At 42.8% G+C, this 24,765-nt stretch overlaps 1 protein-coding gene across 1 annotated transcript in view; it reads left to right on the top strand.

The window, feature by feature from the left end:
* Nucleotides 1-24,765, top strand: part of LOC112564700 (sodium- and chloride-dependent neutral and basic amino acid transporter B(0+)-like) — a 57,712-nt gene that overhangs the window by 9,879 nt on the left and 23,068 nt on the right. The window contains exon 2 of the mRNA XM_025239706.1: nt 21,436-21,570. Within this exon, the coding sequence (XP_025095491.1) occupies nt 21,436-21,570 (135 nt within the window). The remainder of the gene's footprint in view (nt 1-21,435; nt 21,571-24,765) is intronic.

Raw genomic sequence — 24,765 nt, 5'->3', positions numbered from 1 at the left:
TAATAAGAGAAAAATATTCAATCTACAAAATAATCTTTACAAAATATTGTATGTTAATCTTGAAGATATGCCCGGAAGCATGTTAGGAAATTCCATCTATTTATGCTAGAAAACGAACCAAAAATAAATTTACTGGTGAGACACAAGTATAGCCTGCTGTTGGAGTACCTGACCTATGCATGCCTTAGGCGGGACGCACAGCAAACGCAACTCGAAACAAAGCGACACCTGGGGTTTGGGATACAGTCCAAACAAGATTCTTTAAATTTTGCCCATTACCTTTACTTCCAAACTAAGTACCTTTTATATTACCGAGCGGTAGAAGGTTAATGGCTAGAACACCAACCTTTGAGTGCGGTGTCTAATATCTTATACCCGAACGATTGAAAGATTAAGAGACTACCTTTAATTTACTGTTGCTATCATTTCATAAAAATCCAAAGAACATCGAAGCATAAATGGGGATTAAGGCTGCTTAATATGGTTAATCATGAAGCTAGCAAAATGTTAAGTAACAACCTTACAGCTGTTTTTTAGACGTTTAACAGTTCGAGATTGCTTGTACAACGAAGCTTTGTTTATTTTCAGAGATTCGAGGATTAGTCATTTCTCCCAATGGTACGACTGACAGATATTTATGCAAATCTCGCTCGTGAAATGTCTTTTCTGTCCCAAAGACCTGTGATACGAATATTAAACGGTACGAATAGTAATTGAAGTCCGTTTTTCTTTTTTTTTCTCTGCAAAAGATTTTATTTTCGAGTACAGCCAGCTTAGGCCCTCAGATGTTGTAACGAAGTGAAGCTTAATAATCACCAATCGGCAGAGGATCGCTACGAACTGAAGCAGAGGAAGCTAGAAAAAAGTTAAAAAAGAGAAAGAAAGGTCTGCGGTGGGTCAACTTCCGGTTACTGTCCATCAAGTGTCACATGCTTCCGGTGCCGAAGGTCGTGACCGGCGTGGAAAACATCAGTCTCAACGAGGTTCATCTGTGATGCATGAGAGGCAACCGCTCGTTGGTTGACAGGGACTGCACGCACAGGCACGGCCGAGAAAATGTCGGGTCTACATCAAGATGGCGGCGCAACAACTGGTGCGCATGTGCGTAGGGCTGAATGCACATACTCAACTAACGCCAGTTGTGCTTTGTTTGCTATCTTCCTCATCACAGACGCACAATTATTCTGCCAAAGTACACACAGACTGCAGTTAGCTTGCGTTGAGTTGTGAAAACCATACGGGGGTGACGAGCCTGTAAATAGTATCGTCGTCTTCTCTCTGCCATGTCTGTCCACATTTAGAGATTGGTTGGATCCTTATTTCTGTCCTGCAGTAGATGCATATTACATCCGCAGTAAGCCGCTTTTTTAGTCGCTTCCAATCATGGATGTAGACCATTAGCTAGATGAGGTGCTCTTGCAGTTTGCCTGCAGGAAGTCTTCTATAATGGAGAAATACTGTTAAAGAGCAAAGTGCTAGATGAGATATGACGAACGGAAAAAAAACTAAACAAACAACAACTAACGAAGTCGTTTGACGGGTTAGCAGCTCAGGGTGCCTGCAATATGGTGTCATCCCCGTCGCAGATGTGAATTCTATGAAAACCCGCTAGCGGAGTTCCCAAAGGCCCGTTGCTGGAAGTTTCCGGTTTCGCCTTGAAGAAGGTCGTGCGATTGTTCAATGCGTCCCTGTTTTGCAGGTCTACCTCTAATTCTGCAAGGCCTAGGGAATTGTTCATCTACTATTTCTATTTCCTTTCAATCTGCCGTATTCATTATTATATAATTATGTATTTGTGTTGCAAAATAGTTGATGGTATTTAAACTTAATATCTGACAACAGAATGCGTGCTAGCAGAACATTTGACTTCCAGCTCTCTACCATTGTTTGCTGTTATATTGTTTTCTAACGGTATTTTTCCCTCATTGTAGGACAAAGGTCAATCTGTCTGCGTCTGATTTTTTCTCTGCTTTTATATATTTCTTCTTACCGCTGGTTTGATCGTTTACTGCAGTGATACTGTAACAATGTCTCACGTCCACTTGTATAAATAAGGTGTTTGCGCTGGCAAAAGTCACGAACTGTGGCATCTGTCGCTAAGTGATTGAACTCTGTGGACATGTTACAGCAAGGGAGAGCATCAGATAACCCTTCTCATAGAAAAAAAATGCTTGAACAGAAGTTCCGGCCATTTTCCTATCTCTTTCTTTCTCTGTTTCCTCCCACGTCCATTCTCTCCTTTTCTCTCTCCTCCCACTCTTTCTCTCTGCCACCTCAATCATCTAATTTTTCTCGTTTTCTCTACTTCTCGCTTCTACTCCATGCCGCTGTGTGCGTGATCAAGGATGGTGAGATGTAGCGCGCACACGTTGACCTTTTCTGACCTCACTTTTTTTTTCCAGCTCCGTCAAGAACATGTCTGAACATGTCTCTGTTTACCCTTGCGTGCGTGCATTGCGTTCTTTTCAACCAGCCTACGTGAGGTTCATGTTAGCGAACAGTTAGATATTGATTTGAAATCAAGCGTAAAAGGAACCGTTACGCCATGCGACCTACTCCAGTGCAATGGCTGCTTGCGGATGGCTGTCAATACCAACAGACGTTCAGATCTGCTTCTGGCGGGACGAGGAGGAGTGGTCAGGGCTAAAAAGTACTTGTCGCATTCACAGGTATTTGAAAACAATCGGCCCACGCGCAGTTCTTTGCGCAGAAGCTCATTTAAAAAAGCGCCTATTGTAATCTCAGCAGGAAGGTTCTGAGACAGGACAAGGTCCTTTGCAAGGGTTTATTCATATATAAAGGTAACTGCCAGGGGCAGGTCACCACACCAGACATTGTATGCGATTAGCTCCGGGGTCTTGCTAACGGCTCTTCAATTCTGTCATGACGGGGCGACTGCTGGGAGGACTCTAAGGTCGTCGACATCCATTTTCTTGCATGATCAATCTTTTGACATATCTGCACCATCCAGCTGTCTGTCGTCTGACCGTAAGATTACTTGGCGGCTGATGTCATCGGTAGAGTGTTGTGTTGAGAGGAACGTTAGTTTGTAGCATGTCTGCAGTCACTTTTTTTAACGGTCTCTGAATAGTTTCTGGCCTTTTGTGCTGCGCAAAAGTTCTTTCTCTCTGCTGCTTCTATTCACCTTGGTAGTGTTGCTCATACGACCTTTAGACTTACCTAACTCCTTTTATACTTTCTTCCTCCAACAGCGTACAGCACCAGCGTCCACAGAATAAAAATACTGGTAAACAAGTAAAGTTTCGAAAGGAAAAAAAAATTTTCACAATGAATCAGGTTAAATAAACATACATTTTCTTCAAGTAGATATCACTTTTTTGCTCTTTGTGCCGTAGTTGATAGTTTGGTTCAATCCCGGTGATCCCCAGAGACAAATATTTTTTGCTTTTTTTAATCGTAAGGACATTTTTACAACCTAAGCACAATTCTTGCATGGCTTTACTTTCCAAGGAAAGGAGTGCCATTGGGATATTATCCTTACGAGTCTTCCTTTGCCAGATTGGATCGTCCCCATCCCCTTGAGATAGTAGGGTCATCGTGTCAACCTTCTTCTGGACGAGTGCAGAGACGATGTCGAAAGCCTCCACCTATGTAAGCCGGAGTCCGTGCTGGAAGTTCCATTAGGAAAAACTCATCTGTCTGTGACATTTTTACGAGCCCGCTAAGGGCTTTCAATCTCTACCAGACGACATGTGCGGGCATTATCACCAGCATGTTTTCTAACTCTTTCCATGCGATCCCCGTTTGGTTCATGACCCAAACACGTGCGCTTCCGCTGAGAGGAAATTCGTGTTTTCGGGAACAACGAGTATCCCTGATCTTGAGGAGATGAAGCCAATCCATCCGAGCTTGAGATTTGAGTTAGGAGGTCGAGAATATTTTGTCACCAGATGATAAGTATTTTACAAAAGCATCAGAACATCGCGATGGACAGCGACGAATGGGAGGAAGAAAACCTGAGACGTATACAGGTAGCTCGTGAACAGAAGTCTTCCCATCCAGTCACATCCGGGTATTAGCTGGTGTGTCAACCAGATAACCATCGGGGACTAATTAACCGCAGTAAAAAGATGAGATGGCAGAGTGACATGCACGAAGATTGTGTGTGTGAGAGAGTGACTAACAGAGAGTGATAGACTGCTATATCAGCTGCTGAATGATTTCAACCTTCGCCTTTGGGACCTGGAGAGAAGACGAGATAAGAGCGGGCGAAAGAAGGAAAGCGAGGAAATAAACATCTACAACGAACAGCGCTCAGTGCGCACCTATGAGAGGCATCTCGTTATTGTGAGTTGATGACTAAACAGTAGTGAGTGTCATTACTGTTGTCTCCACACACAAACAAGCATGATGGAGTGCGCTGACGTACACGCATGCAAGCTCCCACCCGCACTCCGATATACAGAAGGAGACGGGAAGAAGTAGATGGATTCCCTTGTGGACGAGATGGTGGCCAGCATTGGAAAGCAAGTATTTCGCAGACTGATTAATTACGGCTGCTTCCATTCCCACTCCTGTGTTGATTGCGATCGGTCAGTGATCCAGAGTTCGAAGTTTGCGGAGCCAGACGGGAGGTCAGTGGCTGGCCAGTCCACCAGGGAGCGTCAACCCTGACAAGTTGCTGACCACCGCTGCCCGCGCCCCCTATGATGCATTGCTCCGAGGCAACAATGTGGTGTCACTTCTGGCCTCGCTTGAGACTTCCTCTTCTCCCTTTCCCCTTTGCCTGCTGCCACTTAGCTCCTTCTTTATCTGTCTCCAATCCTTTTCCCCATTTCTTGTGTGTGTTTATACGTTCTTGTATTTTGTCCGTGAGGCGATGACCTTTCGATCAAGTTCCATTGCGCTTCGTGTGGCATCTTCAGGTCGAGCAAAGATGAAGAAAGTGAAGAGAGCTGAGCACTTACTTGTTTAGTCGTCAACTGGCGATCTCAACCATCCAGGACTGTAATGAAGAAGAAAGTTGAAAGTAAAGAGTTAATGTCTCAGTTTTCTTGGAGAAAGCGGGGCTCATTCGTGAGACAATTTAAGAAATAAATTTCAAGGTATCCAGCTCTTTAGATAATTTTTTAACACAGTTGTTTCTTGCCTCGATCAAGAACAGAAAATAGTATAAATAACTGCAAGTCCAGCTGTTGTTGAGCAACCCTTAGGCTAGCTCAGATTGACATTTCAGTACTCACAGATTGAATAGGACCATAATAAATTTATGAAATGCAGACAACATTTATAAACAGTACAGATTCAGAAGGAAAAGTCATTACATTAAAGACTGAAAGATTTGTTAGAAAGTTTAGGTCCATTTCAAATAAATGGAGTCATAAATTATTTGATCCCAAAAAAGCCCTTCGCGATCAGGTGTTTCTTGATAGCTGTTATCCATTCGGCATTGGTCCTGACAGTAAGTTTAACCAGCTACATGTTGAATTATTTTGGTACTGCTACCAAAACTATTCGTCAATGCATTTCCGTGAATACATGTAGAGTCAAAGGTCTGAAAGGGCTTTGGTGTAAGTCAAATGTGTTCAGTGAGAGGGACTTTGAGACAACAAATACCAGGCTGAGCTCTGCTGTACATGTTGCCTGTCGTGGAAGGTCGTGGCATTTTTTGTGAGGTCCCTATGACATTATCGTTTCGGAATGCTGTTCATGCAACTGGCGGACCAGGTGCGCTTGCCGCACTCGCAAGGGAGGTGATCTTCTGCCACCTCTGTCTGCTTGAAAGACTGGGGCAAAGTTCTGCCGATGTCAAGCAGAAGCATGTGCACTTCGCTACTTCTGCGCCATTTTGGTAGAAGCCGTCGTGAACAAATTACTTTGTCTTTTATCTTACTGCTGGACATACGCGCCATCCTTTCATGTGAGTTCTAGACAGTTCAAAGGTCCTTGAGGCATTGCTACCAGAGTCTTTACAACAGTCTTGGAAACTCTTTAGTTAGATTACAATGAGGGTTTTTCTGGCTCCTGTTTCGATTTCTCCGAATCAGTCATGGAATTTGTTTGGGGTATATAATTCCCTTTGGCGTCAGTGTTGCTGGGATCTGTGGACTGTCCACATCCTTAGGGATCTAGTTTTTTCCGACATCATGAACCACAGAAAGTTTTTTCTTCACACTCACAGTATTTAGTCAAGGTCAGTGAGTGTAATACCAGAAAGATTTAATAAGACTGAGGGTTATACAGGGATTTTATGGTTTGCATTTAATGTAACCTGTATTTATACTAAAACTTTCTGGTCTTTCTCGACCAATATTTAATGTGGAGTTCTAAATGGACAGGTTTTTGTGAGGTTACTAAGGTTTCCTCTGTCTCTCCCACACACTATAATGTGACCACGTGATCTCAATTTCATCTCTGCGCGATGGCGATGAATGATTTCTCAGCTCAAAGTGTCATCTTTGCTATCTAGTACGGACGTCAAAGCACGGGAAGTCAACTCAGGGCGAATATCCAGGTATAATCGTTCCTTGTCATTTTTCGGGTTCGGCATGAAATTCAGTACTTTGCTAATGGGCTGTTGTGAACTTGCTTCTTGGTGGAAGCCTGGAGACTGTCTATTTTTAACGTGGCAGATGATATCTTCAAGGCACCGCGAAGAACATTAGCCTGGCCGTCCTTTTGTTATGACTAGCTGTTAATGAAGCGCTTCCAGTCATAACCTCATCCTGGGTCACATCAGTCAAAACATCGACAATGTCAGCATGCAAGAACGTACGCAAACCTGTTTTTGTTTTTACTTTTCTATCTTTCTTTCCCTTTGTTAGTTATTTCATTGGTCACTGTATTAGTCAATTGAAGAGTGCTGTCTTCCAGGCTGCTGTTCCGGCTACCAAATGCAACTGTTCATGTGTGAGCGGGTAACCAGGCAACGCTTCTCTGAATAAAAAACAAATCGTTTTCGATTGTAGACTTTCACTTTAAAGATGACATCAGAAAAAGAGAGGGGTTGGAGCAGACTTCGTCTTAATCTTGTCAGTTCCGCGTGCAGAGCTGCTGCGTCCATCAGCACCTGCCCTACATTGCACATCTCCATAGCTGGCCATCCCACCGCGGTGACTCACACAACTCTTGATTCTTTTTGAGGATAACTCCAGGTCTGCAATCTTAGACTGAATCATGTTTCACTCCCAACCCCCTATTTCGTGTACAAATATACATAAAATTTGGGGAAGGAATCAGACTAATAATAGTCGAATAAAGCCTCTCTTGCCCTATTTGGTATAATCCATGTTTTGGGGTGTTTTTTTTGTTTTTTTTACTATAATGTACAGTAATCACTGACCGTGAAAAGAAGAAAATGGTATAATCTATGTTTTGGGGTTTTTTTAACCATAATGTACAGTAATCAATGACCGCGAAAAGAAGAAAAATGGAAGTTCATGCTATGACTGAATCAAATGATAACTTCTTTGTAACAGTTGTTGGTTGCCACACAAACTCACTTTTGTGTTACAGAGACTACATTGTCAGCTCTTGCCTCCAAAGTCTCGGCTCAACGAAGATGGCTATCGACCGTTTCTGTGCGCTTCCGGGTTACACTTACTGTGTAGAACAATCCCGCCTTCTACCCCTTTCCGGTCTGATGCCGATGCCCAAGTCCTGATCCCGTGTCGTCTGCTGGCGGTAGCCACTGAGCTGTGGCGATGGCGGTCACAACGGAGCTAGGAAGTGGCCGGCTATTTTTAGCAACAAACGTGCGGGATCATTGCAGCTTCGCGAACGCCATTAACATTTCACCTTTTGTATTTTTCCGTATTTTTTTTTAAAATGAATTTCTTAAAAGAAATATCGCAGATGAGGCCAGGAAAAAAATCGTTTGCGTCTTCATCAAAACAGCGATAGTAATGGCCAGAACAAAATCGTTTGCAGTGATTTCGCTAGTGAATTTCTGGATTTATATTTGCATAGATTACTTTTTGTATTGGTGGTGACACACTTGAAGATGTACTTGCCAGTCCTTATCTACTCCTTCCCACCTCATCCCCCCCCACCCGATATCACTTTGCTGGTGACGTCACACTCATAACTTTCAACCGGTGTGGGAGCTTGCGGGCATTTGTATGACTGTAAGAAATACTCACGAAATACCACCCTATATTGTGATTTTAACCTTTTCGTTTCGTTTTATCTGCTGTGGCTGGCTAATGAACTAGAGATAAAATGAGAGCAGTCTGTGATTAGAGAGACGTCAAGTTAGAACTGTCTATGGCTGGGGTAGACAGCAATTTTCTAACTAAACATCGTGTGCATTTCTGCCTCCTACACTGTTGACCGTCGTCTGGTCCAAGATGAACGGACGCTTGACAGTAATGAACGGGAAATATACGTTCATGACTAGCTGGGTTCACATGTTAGCCTTTTGATCTCGGTCATCTGTCAGTCTGTCGTCTGAAACTCTGCTGGAGGATTTAGGACAGCACGTGCTACTCGTTGCCCGCCATAATCCTTTCTGCACGTTGCGGCTGTTGCCATATTAAAGGCTACTTTTCTCCGATTTTTTTTTCTCTTTCTGGGTCGTGCCCAGAGAAAACAAGATTTGACAAACCTCGACGGCAAAGCTGACATAGGAAACTGATATAAGAAATGGGTTATGCTTCCCCAACTGTGATGTGCGTTCTCATTTCACACTCTGTTGCAATGGCTGGTTTTGCTTATGACTTTTTGCATGCCATGGAGGAAATCCTGTTTTGAAATATATTTAACCTCCCCTACGTGTGCGTGTGTACATGCAAATCTTTTCACCAGGGAAAAAATCGGTAGTTCTGTACACACTCCTACGAAATTAATTTTCCCTAAAACCTTCTGACCGCCTTCTTAAGCAAAGGTTCAACAACGGTCGAAATTTAAAATGCATTAGTCGTTGTGGAGTCTGGTCCTCTTGCGGACCTTGTATGAGTTCGTGCTTCAGTGTGTGAGAGGCCACCGAGCGATGACTTCATGTGCAGTGTGCGCTGGTCTCGCGGTATTTGGAATGAAAGATATTAAAAGACCTTTGATCTCTAGAACTGAGTAAACACCATGGTACACTACAGTTATGTCATATAAAATGAGCCGCGTATGCTTTTCTCGCGAAGCAGACTTCAATAAACGAATTCAATAAACGAAAAAGTGATGAGGTGATGAACTAATAACGACTCTAAAATTATTTATCGAATAATGAATTTTTTTTTTATTATTTTCCTGTTTCTTCTGTGGATAAGGAACGAGGTCTTTATCTACCGAATGGAACGGATGGAAGATGAACATTTCTTTGTTGTTTATCTGTTTGCGTGTAAATGAGGCGGTCTGTCTGATAACCTAGGCCTTGCGGAGGCGTAGGATTGTGCAGTGTGTGCGAGCGCGCGCGCGCATGCATGCTCCTCTGATATATATATATGGGAGAGATGGAACATTCCTTGTGTTCGGGAGTTAGACTTTATCTTTGATCCCCAGAAATGGGATTGTAAGGCGCCTAATCGTCGATGCAGACGACAAACTGTCACACGGAGGACGCGGGCTTCTGCCGGTCCCGTGGCTTCGTTTCCAAGGCAACGCAGGAAACCATGCACCAGCTGCCTGAGTCGTTTCAGCACGCATGATCTCCACGCAGGGAATTAAGATTGAATCTTATCCACCTTTTATGACCTCAGCCACAGACCCAAAAACACATTACAAAGAATGAAGCACAGAAATATAAAGAAAGATTATCGTTCATCTACATTTGCAGTTCAAAACGAAGATTGTGAAGCGCATCACGGACCGTGGGAACCAGGAACATGTGGTGTGTACATAACGATCTCAAAACTGCGTTTCAGGACAAACATAGATTCGAGCATTTCATTAAATTACTGACAAAACAAGCAAGCAAGTGTGAAAAGGACACTTATGTTCAGGAAGGGCAGTATTGATTCTTAATGATAAGTACAGAATGCACAAAAATGTATTCTTTATTAAAAAATATCGATGTCACCATTGCAGATAGTCCTGTGCCAAAAGGAAAAAAATTAATGCAAAATCGACGCTTTCTGAATTCCATTTCTGCTGTCTGGCTGCATTATGCATATTAGAAACCTGTTATTCCATGCGAGCTCTGAATATTCTAGTCTTTGAAAATCGTGTCTGTGTTCAGCTTAGCTCATGATATGAGCCAAATAAAAATGCAATTTATTTATTCATTCGTCTGTTTTTATTTATTTCAAAAGTAGTGTCCTTAAAACTGGAAATTGCAGCCTAGCAATAAGTTTTATTTGGTTTTTATTATTTTTATAATGCCTCTGAGAGGAGATAAAATGCCAATGGAAATTCGGAATAGCTGACATTCAAGAGCGTCGATAAGAGCAATGAAAATGTATCCGCATCAAACTTTATTTGAAATACATCAAATATTTGACAGCACCGTGGCTATCTTAGCCATGATGCCACGGGTTTAAAGATAATGTGCCTCCTTCCCTCCTAAAGACAGCGACCTAAAGATGGCAATGCTGCGATTGTGTTGGATGGCTTGGTTTCATGCACACATGAAGGCGGACTGATCCATCCTTGAAAGATTTCCAGCCATCATGGCGGCGGTGAATGCCTTCGAGCGCTGCCACACCAGATGACCGCTTTGTTTGCATTTCAGTAGCTGAATTATTTTAGACTGTTTGGTTCTTATTAAAGATGTCGGAGGCAAGAGGTGGGTGGGTGGAGTGGAGTGAGAATATGGTAGCTGTGCGAGCGTGTTTCACGAAGCAAGTCTGGCAAACTGACCTTTCTGTTCTTGCTTGGCAGTTCCACAAAATGGATCTCGTGGCATGGGAGAAAACAGGTCTGCGTGTGGAGGTAATCCCCTACAAATTGCCTGTAAATCTGCTCCCTCTGGCCACCTGTCGTTCTCCTTCCACTCGGGTGGGTTGTATCCCCAATCTGTTGACTATTCACATACTGTTGATTCTGCCGACGAAAAATGCCTCACTGACAAGTTATACCGTAGAGATAAACGGAAGGCATTGGACTTCTTTAGATACCAATACTTGCATCCTTCTAAACATATATTTCGTTTTCTTCTTGGATCGACCGGTACAACGGTCATGCCATTTGTTACACAAGTACACGCATTTTGCAAACGTGTGTGACCGTGTACCCGCACTCTCTCTCTCACACACACTCTGTCTCTCTGACACATTGTCTTTTTTTCTTGTTATCTTCGTTTCCATCACTCCTCTCCCCGCCAATCCACACTTATGCGCACAAAACACACGCCCAGACGCACAGACACACGTGTTTGTGGCTAATGGTTTTCAAAATGTTTCCCTTTTCCGACGGAACTCCCACTGGTGAACAGTAATGCTGATGCCTCGCGAAAGGGCTGATGAGTAAATTCAGTTTGAATTTCCGGAGTATTTTTTTATATTTCGGTCCTCTCACCGTCCAAGTGTTCAGCTAAATTTAATAAGACAGGGACTCGACAAACGCTAGTGACAATGGTGGAAGCAATTCCAAAATTGAAGACGTAAGGGCAACTACATGACTAAGCCAACAGGCGTGCACGTGTCTGTGTGTGTCCAGGAGACAAGTTTAGAGAGATTAGGTATCTTTGCCAAGCTTCACTAAATCTAAGGCAATGGGCAATTGTTCTTCGTGAATTGTTGGTCGATTTGCATTACTCACTCGTCTGCAGGAGCAAGGTTCAAAAATGTATTTGACAGATGCCCAGGATGAGCTTAAAGTTGTCGCAGGCGTTTGCTTAGTTTTCGTAAACTTTCTCGTCTGGAGTTCTGTGAGTGTCGCGAAGCAGGCTACTGATTGGTAGAAGCTTTCTCTGAGAGAGAGAGAGAAAAAAACGGAGGAGAACATAGAAAGTAAAGGATAGAGTGTGCATGCGTGTTTGTGTGTGTGTGTGTGCTTTGATCGTGTATGTAAGTGGGATGCGTGGGAGCCAACGAGATGACAGAACACATTACGCCGTTGTCCGGACAACCTGTACTGGAATCTGTAATGCATAATCTCGGCGTTCATATTTGAGACATTACAAGGCATTACATTCTCCCTCACACCCTAGCTCGGTCCTAATTATTTGACATAATATGACACGCCGATCGCTCAGCACCAGGCATCATCCACACGAGGAATAAGATTTTAATTTTTCTTGACTTCTTGGGCTGACTACCCACTGGAGGCAGTGCTTCATTGCTCACAGAACCGTAGAGATGCCTACCGTGGTTTGCCCCTCCACTCGTAAACATCCCAGCCAGCGACCAGCGGAAAATAAAGGGAACTAACTAGAAGCGTGCAGAGCGCTACCTCAATGCTCGTTGTACAGCGATCGATGCTAACAATTACCTCCCTTTTCGTGTTTATGTCCACTAGGGTCATCCCGGCTCCCGTAGTGGCTCTGATGTAGTTTTGGTTAGCGATAAGTTGTGTGCTGCCTTTAAATACACGAATCACTATTTATTTATCTTTATGTAACATCTGTAAGCGTTGCTTGTAGTAAATAATGTTTACTGTATAATTGTCGACATACCAGTCGACGTACGAGAACATTCAAAGATTTACTTCGATTTACGTTCGCTTGGCAGAATACTTTTACTCCTTACATCCGAATGTACTCAAATCTTTTATACTTGTCCATCTTAAAGTTAAAATCTCCAGGTTGCTGACAAACCCCTGGCGGCGGACAAAAGAGAGCTTTGGACCCAGAAAATGTAAAAGCAAAGATTGCAGGGCACACAGGGTTGCCAAATACTTTTTTGTCTTTGTTGAGGGTTTTTTCAAACAAGTATTGGAAAGTGACGTCAAAGGAAGTCGCACAACATCTACACATGATTGGCATATCCTCCAGTCTGTTGGTAGGCGACCAGGAAAAACGTTTTGCAGCAGCTGTCTTCTCTCCACGTCTCTTCTGAATGGTAATAGATGGCGGAAGGATTGTTTCCGCTGACTTCACGCAAGTCCGCTCCCTTGGCTCTTACTATCCAAGCAAAGAGACTCGCTAGGAGAGGACACTTGGTATCTGAGAGCTTATAGCTAGGCAACGGCTGCGGCGCGCAGGGCGACTCTCCTGTTCGGGAGGTCAACAAAGGTAACCGCTTGTGCATGCGGCATCTTTGTTCTACTGTTCTTAGTTTTAACAAGGTTTACAAAGAAATACAATTGCGAGCGCACACCTCCTTTACACACACACCCAGAGGTAAAGGGGCAGAGACACGCGAACTAGCTTGCATGGAAATAAAACTTGGAAAGATGTTTCAAATTGACAACTAATTTAAAAACATCTACACCACGAGACGATCTGCACTTGCTTGAGTGAAACGGGAAGTAACTTAATTTGTCTTCGAAATATTCCAGACAATTGAGCTCTGACTCTCTCTCCATGTGAAGCAGCTGTTGAGATTTCCTGAACACAGTTTCCAGTTCCTCCAGCATAGTCACTTGCCAGATGCCTTGTATCATAAACCATCAGAGTGGTTATGTGCACTGAGCACTGGTTTTGAGTGTTCAAAATAAAGTCATTTCCTTTGATGAAGTGGCTTTTTGCACACTGTATGATGTGACACTCCACCATCAACTGGCACAGAAAGAACTGAAAATGCAGAGGACTTTGGTAATCTGCCGGGTCTCATATACCTCATATAACAGAAAAAGCTGTTTTGGAAAAAAATTATTCTTTTACTCTCTACCAGGTTGCAGAAGACTTTTTATGGCAGAAAATCATGGCCACTTGATGTGCTTCTGTGGGAAGTTTGGATCCTTTCTGATGCAGCTCTTACCATCCATATTGAACAAAATCTTCTATATTTTTCCAATACTTATTTGTTGCTTTTGGGAGCCCCGCATTTATAATATTCATCGGGAAAAAAAAACCAAGGAAAATCTTTTAGTTTAGGAGTTTGGTCAGCGCAGTGTGCCATAAGCCACTGTCTGGCATTCTCGCCTGAAGAACTGATAGTAAGGAGGGAGTGACCGTGCTAGGATGCGAGACAGCCTGGCTTCACTTTCCTGCCTCAGCGCCCCCTCTTGGCGAATCTCGTTAAGTCACTGATTTGGAAGCACATCTCTGCCTTTGGTAACAAAAAGTTATGTCCTTGTAACCAACCGACTCTTTCGTCAGCCAGTAGGAAACTTTTGGGGTGGAAAGTTGTCTTGAGGTTGGCGATGATTTGTCGACCCCCTTCTCCACATTGTGGCGCATCAGTCGTAAAAAGGTTTTTGCTTTCTTTATTTAAACAAAGGCAGAGATTGTGATAATATCGTCATTATGCCGAGAAATTATCAGGTACTGACAGGAAGTGAAAAGCCGATGTGTGGATGAGAAATTTTGTTTTCAAAACTCATGGCTCAAAATGTTGATGAGCCTTGACAAGCGTATTTAAGAATTTCCCGCAGAAAAGAGTAGCCACTTCGCTGCATTAAAGACAAGAGTATGTGATAAAACCCAACAGAAATATTATTGAGTGCATATAGGACAGAAACACATGCATGGGCACTTGGTGCGTAGGCGCACTCACGCACACACATCTACATGCAATAATACATACATAATGATTTGACAAGACTGGGGCTTTGGAAACAGCACGTGTGGGTTTTGCTGGATGGTTTCAGAAACATCGATTTTAAACTAGAGAGAGGAGGAGAGGGATAACAACTTCGTGTATCAGCACCTTGAAATCTCTCCTAACTCTCAATTCCTCGTCTATTCATTCATTGTAGCCTTCCTTCTCCACACTCTTCTCAATTATTCTTTTTGTACACAAAGTAATTCCTGCCTACTATCTCAGACCCGGCTCGGAATTCATGAAGCGAGGGTAAATTGTTGTCCCTGGCACAAAACTTTGGGAAATCAGGGACAAGCTTCTGTCTTTGTCTTTACAAGGGGCGTCCAGACTCCGTGAATGTTGTTTTATTACTCGGACCATCGCTACAAACCTGTGGCAAAGATTCCCTATGGTAAAATAACAAAGTAATATTCGTGGAGACGATGTTTTCCCTTGATTTCCCTTTGGCAACGATTTACCCTTGCTTCACGAAGACTGCCCATGATGTAAAAAAAAATCTCATCTTAGATAGCGTTGCTGAAAGTGCTGCAAGATGCTGCTGCTGCTGATGATGATGATGATGATGATGATGATAACAACAAAAACGTCAACCTTGTTTCGCTGGGTATCTCACCGGTCGCTCTGAAAGCCGTCTGGCTATTGCCGGTCGGACAGGTGTCTACCGTCGCGACCCGCAAACAAGTGTGATGGTGCAGGCGGTTAATAATGGCCACGGGGCAGCTTGGCTGGATTTGCTTATCAGCTGCTCCAGGACCAAACGCCTACGGCAAATCGAAGACCACGCGTGCTGAGGCCAATAGTTTATTTTAAAAAAAAAAAAGATTCACGGAGTAGTTTGTTGTCCGGTCATGGGACTAAACCTGGATGCAGAGTTGCCTAGCCTTATAGGCGTTCTTTGTTTGATATAGGAGTCTTGTTAAAGTATATCGGCGCTTCGGTCTTTAAGCCATTTATAATTACTTATTCAGTTTGTTTAATTTATAACTGATACACACCTGACAATGCTATAAAGTTAATCCGCGATAAGTCCATAAAAATTATGAAATAGTATTTTTAATTCGATAATCTGATAAAACTTTACAGTTGTATAAATATGAGTCACAAACCCAACGTAAATCACTTCAATTCTTGAATATATAGCGAGTTCATCATATTTGCTTTAAATAATAATTTCATTATTCATTTCAAGACCGTTAATCACGATTTAATATGCAGCACGCAATATCGCGATCGTGAGATTACAGCGCTACTTTCAAAATGGCGACTTGCGGGTCAACACGTAAGAAAGGATTGTGACCAAAAAGCACTCATTTTTTTTCTTTATTTATTGTAATTTATGCATTATCAAAAAATATTTAAGCCGCGGACCACATAAGCCGCGGTTAAGCAGTTTGGACGCCATCACGGTTTAATGGCCCTACACTGTATGCAGTATATATATACAGTTATGCTGGAGTCTGTGGACTCGTCAGAACAAAGCAATGGGATATGCACAGAAGCAGATGATTATGACAATACAAGTCATAGCTCTTGTACCCTGCTGCACTGGAACTCGCCTTAATGGACCTTGTTATCCCTTCGCTCCATTCGGAGATCTTACGTCGGAGACCGAAGTTTGCAAATCGCGAAAACACGAAAGCTGAAGCAAGTTCACTCCTTTTATCTCGACTAAGTCTCGGTCGCGGTCTAAGCGCGAGCTTTGTTTCGACCTCCGTTATCAGTCCTCAGGAGGTTTTTGTCAGGGGGAGACAAGCACCACCCGTGACAGAAAACACGGCGGCGCTTGTATCGTTCAAAGCGCAAAGAAAGATAACTCAAGTTTGCCGGCCTCGTTTTTCACGTTCGCAGACGCTTTACTCGATGGCAAACCGGGATGATAATAAGCGACAAGACCAAATGTCGCAAAAAATGTCCTGGAACTGAGTTAGATTGCTGCTTGGCTTTACTTTTGTGCAAGTGGATAATGAGCGAACAAAAGAAAGAGAGAATAAAGAAGCTCTGTTTCTTTTTTCATATATTTATGCATGCGACTGGACAACTTCAAAACAAAGAGAGAGCCAAAAAATATCGCGTGTGGGTAGGTTTCACATGTTTGCTTTCTCTTAGCTACCTGCTTGTTCGCATCCCCATCTCTTTCTAACGAAATAGACGCTTTTTCTCTAGAGAACTGGCAGTGACTCTAATTTTAGTCACAACCCAGTTCTGGACGCTGGGAGGGACCCTATATATCTTCAGTCAAACGAGAGTTCTCAACACTGCCTGGGACGCTATACATCTCCCGTCACGCGACAGCTCTGAAATGAGAGTATTTGTAATCGTCCATCAGACTTGAGGGGAGCTGTGCTGGAAAATTAAAGGTCCTCGAAGCCACCCAGTGATAAACATGTCGCTAATATAATCTGACGCTTGACAGCACAGTAAGAGAAAGGTAGAGAAAAAAAGGACAAACATGAGTAAACATTGTTTTCTGCCTTTTAAACTATCTTCGTGTAGTTTTTTGAGGTTAGGGTATCAGCATCAGTGTTGTATATGATACCTATGTATACAAATTTGACATAGTCACATATCTGACGGTAAGCTTTGTCTATTCAGAACTAGACTAGGACAAGTCAGTGAATGGCGGAGAATGAGGTCGCAGCTTATCTGGAAGACATTAGCGCAAGCCATGATCAATAGTCCTTCAGCTTTAATTGTATTTGTACTGCCGGAAAGCGTTTTTGCATCCGTGCCACCAGCATGGAGCGACTCTCCATGGAGCAGTACTTCGTCTCATTAATGTGTAAATGTCGCAGTCTCGCGCCCTGTTGTGTTGCTGGCTTTTTCCCCTGTAAGGACAGCCACTAATGGTTTTCCTACCTTCAGTTTGTTTCACGAGACTTTGTGGTGCCACGATGCGAGTCTTATTTCTTCTACCTCAAGTTTTCTCTGTGTTAATTATGGCAATAGGAAAAAGCTTGGTGTTAACATTCACTCTATCTTCAGCTGATTCTGCCAGCAGAATTTTATCATGTATTTTTGCATTGACACATAACTAACCCATCGTAACTCAACATAAATTTTGTTTTATTCATTGTGTATCCTTATCCAGCAGAATGTGGTCATGTATTTTATTGTCGGAAAACTAACCCATCCGTACTCAGCAGAATTTTGTCATGTATTTTGTATTGCTAGACAATTAGCTCATCCTTCCCTAGCTTTCTACTTTTTAAGTTAACAAAAATTATGAATGAGGTTTGTGATCCTGATATGATTTCTGTGACTTCCCACGTGTTGTTTAAAAACTTGTTAAAAAACTGATACAATGCGGTCAGGATTTTGAGTCATTTGCACTCATTTGAGACTTGACAGTGGCATGATTTTGTGCATTGTGTTCATTTTGGCTGTGGCATTAAATATTATTCTCAAACTGTCCGATTGTTTAGAACAGGATATAAATAGGTACTGTCAGTATTAGCATTACCGGGTGAGATTTTTTCTTCAGTCTGAGAACTGGCTGGTATTTTGACGAAACTGCTCTTGTGGTCTGAAGCAAACATTCCCTTATCGAGACATTGACAGATGATCCGATTACATTTCGATTATGGAATCCAGTTTGCTTGAGTTTTGCTGAAGACGCGTATAACGATAGTGTGTCAACGTCACGCAGTTTTCTTTATTCCTTCAGTCATGGCAAAGAAAGTGAACGAACGAATAAACGATAACCCTGATCATGGCATGCAAACTTAACTTCAGCTCAGGCAGAGGATGTTCAGCACCGTTTCCATGGTGTCGAGAAATGTTAAATAAAACTAGTCATCTATGAAAACAAAACACAAACTATGTCCTTAAATCAAACTGTATCACACTTATCACATGCTCATCCTGTTTTGAAAAAGAATAATAACATGTAGTGTCACTCGCTGCTGTTGTGGTTCAGTGGCGACCAATCACCGGTATTCACGTCTCGGTGCCGTACAAAAGTAGGGGCCGAGGTGATGACGGTGGCCGACAGGGGGAACGTTCTGGAACAAAACGTGGGATTTACGTTGTCGTGGGTAGTGGAGAAGGAGGGTGGCAGTCCTGGTCCTGTTTGCCGCTGGCTCAGTCGGGTGTAATGAGAGACGCTGTGGAATCGATGACAGGCGGTGTTCTGTCCTATGGGAATAAAAGGGACTGACGAGCTCGCCTGATGCGGTGGTGGATGGAGGGGTGAGGACGGGGAGAAGGGCCTCCAGCAGCCGGCAGGAGATGCCGGACAGTGCTGTGTTGTCAGCACGCTAGGGACAGGCAAGGCTTTCCCTTTGCACTCCTGACTTTGCTAGTCTTCCCCTTTCCCCCGCTACCCCCTGGTCCTACACCGGCCACATCGGTCACAGGGACGACGGTAGAGTCGATCCTTCAGAAACTAGAAACGACCGATATAGTCTGGCCCTCAGTCTGGCCGCGGCCTCATGGTCTGTCTTTCGTCTTCGGGCTTTTTCAAGTCTTCGCTTGCGGTGGATGTCTTGCCAGGCTTGCAAGTTCCCGACCTCCGACTACATCATCTCTGGAGTTTGTCCTCCTAGTCAAGATGGGAATCAGCTGCTCATATCAGGCTATCAACTGTGGATCGATGTACAGACAGGTCGTGCCAAAAACATCTGCAGCGAGCCTATGGCACTGGTGTCCTGGGACCACAGATGATGTATGTCATACTAGGGACCCTCAGATCGCTGTTGCACGCTCTTGTATACACGGTCAGGGCTCGTTGCTCTAGGCCCCCATCGTTCCCCAGGGCTCGCTGTCCGTGGTTAGTGGCTTGCCCGTTAAAATAACGTCTACAGAGGGTATATATTCATAGAATACCATAAAACCTTTGTCTGACCAGCAGCAATGATTCTGGCTTCAGCTCACATGTTGGTTCACAGTATTTTATACGTCTGCTCTAGTACTAGAATATTTTTTAAAATAGCATTCCTCTGGAAAAATCTTCACACTGATTTTGGAAACTCTTACAAGACGAGACTGTTTAAAGTTCTTCTTCTCCTCCTCCTCCTTCTCCGCTTTTCCCCCTGTCCACCCACCTGCACAAGACCGAAAAGTACCTTCTCGTAAAATGCAATGAATGAAGAATATGTAGTTGGTTGTGTCCAGGCATTTACAACTGAAGTAGAGCTACTTGTAATCATTGGAATGGCATGAGAGATGTCTCGACGGCTCCAAATGGGCCCGTGGCCAGGAAGGGACTGATCTTAAGGACGGAAGCTGCTGTTTTCGCTGTATTTCTGTAGAACTCTGTTCCATTCATTTTCTCTCGCAGATCGTTTGACTTCATGCGAGACATTGTCCCCCAGGCCAAGCGGTAAAACGCGGATATGCTAATGGAACTGAAATGAAGAGGTTAAAAACAATGGTAAAATAATGGGAAAGATATTTCCAACATTTTTGTCACGAACCTAAACTTCATACTTTCATTATGGAAATGAAGATTTTTTATAGAGATGTGGTTCTGGGATGCATGAGCGCGTGTGCGCGTGCCTGCGTGCATATGTAGCTGTGGAGTAAGAAATGTTTTATAGGAAAGCAAAACATAAAATATTGAATCTAGAGAATCTAAATTCTACAATTTAAGTTATTCCTCAACAGGCGATCATTGTCACGATCAGCAAGCAGACAAATGTATAAACATGTGTATAGAGGAGAGAGAAGAGGAAAATAATTAACGGTTTTAGTTCTGGGCATTGCACTTCATTCACAAGTCAGACCCTACTTCTGATTATTTAAACTTAAGCACACAGAACACTGATCAACTGGCTGTGAACTTTTCAAATAAACTTTTTATGATCGAAGTAGGTGAGGACATTGCCATCTTGTACATATTTATATTCACTTTTAATGAACTTCGTGAGTTTTCTGATTAATTTGATGTCACCACATCTGCTACAAGCGGTGACAAGGTTGTCGAGTGCTAACTCCACGTGGTTAGAAAAATAGTTTATGTCCTGTGACATTCGATTGTCAAAGGAAACTATTATGTAAATAAAAAAAGAATAGAAATGTAGAAAGACAGGTTGGTGGATGGAGGCAGTTGAACTGTCTTGCATAACAGCACGATGCGGGCATTTTTCTCTTTTCATTTACCTTTCCCTGCGAGATGCACAAGTAAAAGGAATGGAAATGGCAGACGTAGTGAAGTCCAGTGTCTGTTTATGCTGTCACAGGAAATTAAGTCGGCAGCATTTCTTTAACCAGCCCCTGAGCAAAATGTTTAAAGCGTAGAAGACATTAGTAATGAAGCAACCATACAAGGTTACCTTTGTCGCCCTGCATGCACTTTTTTCCCCACGTTTTCTTTGTCCGTGGCTATGTTCAAAACAGGAATCAGTTATTATCTCTCCAGACCTGTTGTTTTGGCCATTTTCTCGCCAGCTTTCTCATTCTCATTTGCCTGTATTTTTTTAAGTTTGGAGTCTGGAGGCTTACTCATTTGATTTGTGGTTGTTTTTTTCAAGTCAGATTATGCGAATGGGAACAATTGTAGTGTACAAACAGATATCTTCCACACAGTTTGCTATGGTGCAATGCCACGCTAGCAAACACACACACACATATTTACGCACTGAGACAGAAAGAAATAACACATTTGATTATTGCAGGTCCCAGATATAACAGGATTTGTAAACATACAATCAATATATCCCAAACAGTTCACCTGGAACAAACATATTTTCAATGAATACACGTCACCTATTTTGTTGTAATAATAAACAACAACAACAACAACAATGACATGGATACTGCCTCTGTCTCTTCACTCTGTCTTCATCAGGGTTACTGCTGTCGTCCTGTCTCGCTCACAAGGCGATGACATGAGCATCGCATCCTTCATCATCAGATACTTATGTTGTTATTAATGTTAACCTTATTGTTTTGTCTGCAGGCCATTTCTTCATCCCTTACTATCTTCTGCTGGTATTAATTGCACTTCCGGCATGCTACGTGCAACTGAAGATGGGGGCGCTGTACCGCAGAGGTGTGGTCGCCATCTTTTCACACATCGTGCCTATTTTGAAAGGTGAGTGCCATCAAAGCTTCTTGATTCTGTCCTCACATCTATGCTTTATTATTCGTTTGCTTTGTAATACGATAATCACAACAGTAAATAGCTTGTAGTTGTTATCATTAGGAACATATTCTTGAGGATTTGTTGATCTTTCAGGGTACGCACTTTGACCTTTTGTCTCTTACCTTTTGTAATAAATACTTTGAGGACAGTAAGTTTTGTACTACTTTTTTCTGTCAATTTCTTCCTCGTAGACTTCTCATCTTTGTCATCTACTTCGTTACAGTCCCCATCCTGCGTCTGTGTTGTTTTGCAGAATGTTACAACTTGACAACAATCGACCGACCGTCCATCTTCCGCAAAAGATCGTTGCAGAAGATGAGAATAGAGGGAATAGAATCGGCGAAATTGTATTACCTACGGCAGACTTAAGACGCAAAAGAGAGGGCGGTTATTTGTAGGTTTCTTCCCAGGAAACCAGCTGCAGAGCGTTACATTTTTTTTAGGTTTCATTAATCAAATAGAGGAATAGGGGGGAATTAGATAATGTGGCTGGTATATTTTTGTTAGCAAATTTCGAATTTGTTTCACCCGATGAATACGCAGTGCTTAAGAAAAATGGCGTCACATGGGAGGCGAACGGTTTGTACGTATACTTTCCTATTCATCGTGACACTTTGACAAGCGAAGCCATTTGAGGTATGGAAGTCTGGCTAGTGAATGCTTCCTCTTCCGAGAACGGATTTCCTGCTCCTCCTCCTCCTGTCGCCGCTTGGCTTCGTGGATTATTCTGGATATTTGTTGGCGCCGCAGCCCTTACTCCTGTGGGTGAGGCAAGCTAACATTTCAGACCCATCTACTCAGCAAAAAAGGTCATCTACAGATAACTGAAAGTCGTGGTGTAGCTGTGCCCTTTGGATACACGGGACTAGCACTCCAATGCGCAGCGTGTGCGTTTGTGAACGTGAATGCGATTTCGTGAATGCATGTGCTGTTGTATGTAAGTGACACATTATGCATACTTGTCGCATATCGGAGTGAATCTCGTGTAATATGTATATGTGTTTACATGCATGTGTGTGGATGATGTATGTGCATGTGTGTACGGATGAGGTAATGCATGAGCCCACTTCCACACGTGCGCGTACATGGATGGTCACAAGGAAGAAGTTTGATTATCTCTAACTGGACATGCCTCTAAACGCACTTCTAACCGCTTGTATTTTGAAAACATGGCCAGAGAAGACTACAGAGGTTGCGGTCTGATGTCCATACAGTCACACGCCACATTGCAACCAAACGACGGCTCGCATACATGATTTCTCTAGGATGCTCGCACAACGACGAAATCGCTTAACGGTGCATTTCTCATGGCCTATCTCAACAGTTAAATGATGCATGGACGGTGGCCTACGTGAACGAAGGAGGAACATCAAACGTTTTCTAATTTCTCTTCCTAATGGCTGTAGAAATTAGCGCAGACCAAGTCAGAGGTCTGCCCAAACTGCGCAGTTTCCTGGGGAAACATGAAAGGCTTTTATGTGGAACTATTGCTCATTGGTCTGAATACACCTCCGATACAGTCCAATTCTCAAATCCAGACCGTCATGGGCATTTAGGAGCAGAAACTTCCAGAATCAAGAGAAAGAGAATAATGATTCTTTCTTTTTTATTTATTTATTTTTTTTTTTTTTTTTTTTGGTTATAGCAGCTTCATCTATTTCGAGTTATCATAGACTTCGCATATTGTCTCTCGTGATGCTGACCTGAGCTCATGAAGAGATGTTGTTGTCGCCATCTCTCTTACTGCCGACATGGGGTGGTTGTGGAACAAAACTACTTAACGCTGTGTGTTGTTTTTGTAGAGAAGTTACAGTTTTAAGGATCGGCCAGTTCTCCGCTTCAGGCTCATTTTTATTACTGTGTGTAATTAACTCAATTCCATCCTGTTAAAAAATAGTTTAGGGCCGGGCTCTTGCGTCAGGAGTTTGTTCGTGTCCTGCATCCAATTATGGTAAAAATTTTCAAATATTCAACGTGTGCATTAAGTAGTCACGCAGCATTCCAGCCCAAGAACATTAACTGCCATGATAGTTTACAGTTGCCTCCCTCTGCTAGTCTAGGCTTAGTTGAACGACCAATCAATCGTGGCAGATGTAAAGCTGTTTAAAAAATATACAGAAAATGGCTTAATTACCGAAGACAATGCGAAAAAAATTCCTCTGCTATCGGTCGACCGAAGCCCGACAAGCAAACTTAAGAAAAAAGAAATAATAAAATAATATAATAACAAAAACAAAACCAAATATAATGAACTACGAGTGGTGTCGCCCCTGTGCATTTAGTCCTACAATCACTGCCTACCATTGACTGCAGTGCATATACAGATCTTTTGTTTCCTTCATTCTTTCCTTCTTTCTTTGTCAATAATTCCTACGCCAGGCTTGAATGAAACTGAGCTTCCCAGTCGAAATATTGTGCAGCTTTTTTCATAGTACGAAAAACTCTCATCCGTGACTCGTTTGACCGATTAAATCACTGAATTTTGTGACAAGGCTATTGATATCTCAAGCAGGTAACATATTTACATTTTTTATCGGCTGTCGAGCAGGAATTGGTATGCAAGCTTTGGCTTGAGGGTCTGTCTGCAAATTTGGAAGTAAATAAACAAAATGTCCCGTTGACGGAAATCTCATCACGTGATGAGAAAAAAAAACAAAACAAGAAGTACATTGACATTGTACAATATGACAGCTCCAAAGTATTATGAATGTAAAAAGATCACTTGGCTCCCGGTGGAAAAAAAAAACAGCATGCCTTGTCCTGGATACTGAAATTCTTTCCACGCCAACAAAATTCTTGCATCGACCAGAGTCTGTGTTTACATCGTGAAGACTCGGATTTTCCTACACCTAGAAAACTCAAATCTGACCTTAAAAAAGGGAAACGATCCGGATTCGGTTACAACAAGAAGAAAGTTCGGAAGGTCACGGTTGCTGAAGCACAGCTTCAAATCAAACTGACATGATCCAGTCGACCATCATCGGCCTTGCGCAGGTTACCGGCTTTATCATTTGATTCCACCATTGTCAACTGACTGCGCAGAAAAATGTCAGCCGCGGGCCTACTTTATGTCAGCTGCAGGGGCTGTGGAACCGGACTGTATTTGATTAGGCCGGCTTGTCCAGGATCTATCATGAGATGAGG

This window comes from Pomacea canaliculata, linkage group LG5 (genome assembly GCF_003073045.1).
Source record: "Pomacea canaliculata isolate SZHN2017 linkage group LG5, ASM307304v1, whole genome shotgun sequence".
NCBI lineage: Eukaryota > Metazoa > Mollusca > Gastropoda > Architaenioglossa > Ampullariidae > Pomacea > Pomacea canaliculata.
This window is presented reverse-complemented; position numbering and strand designations above follow the sequence as displayed.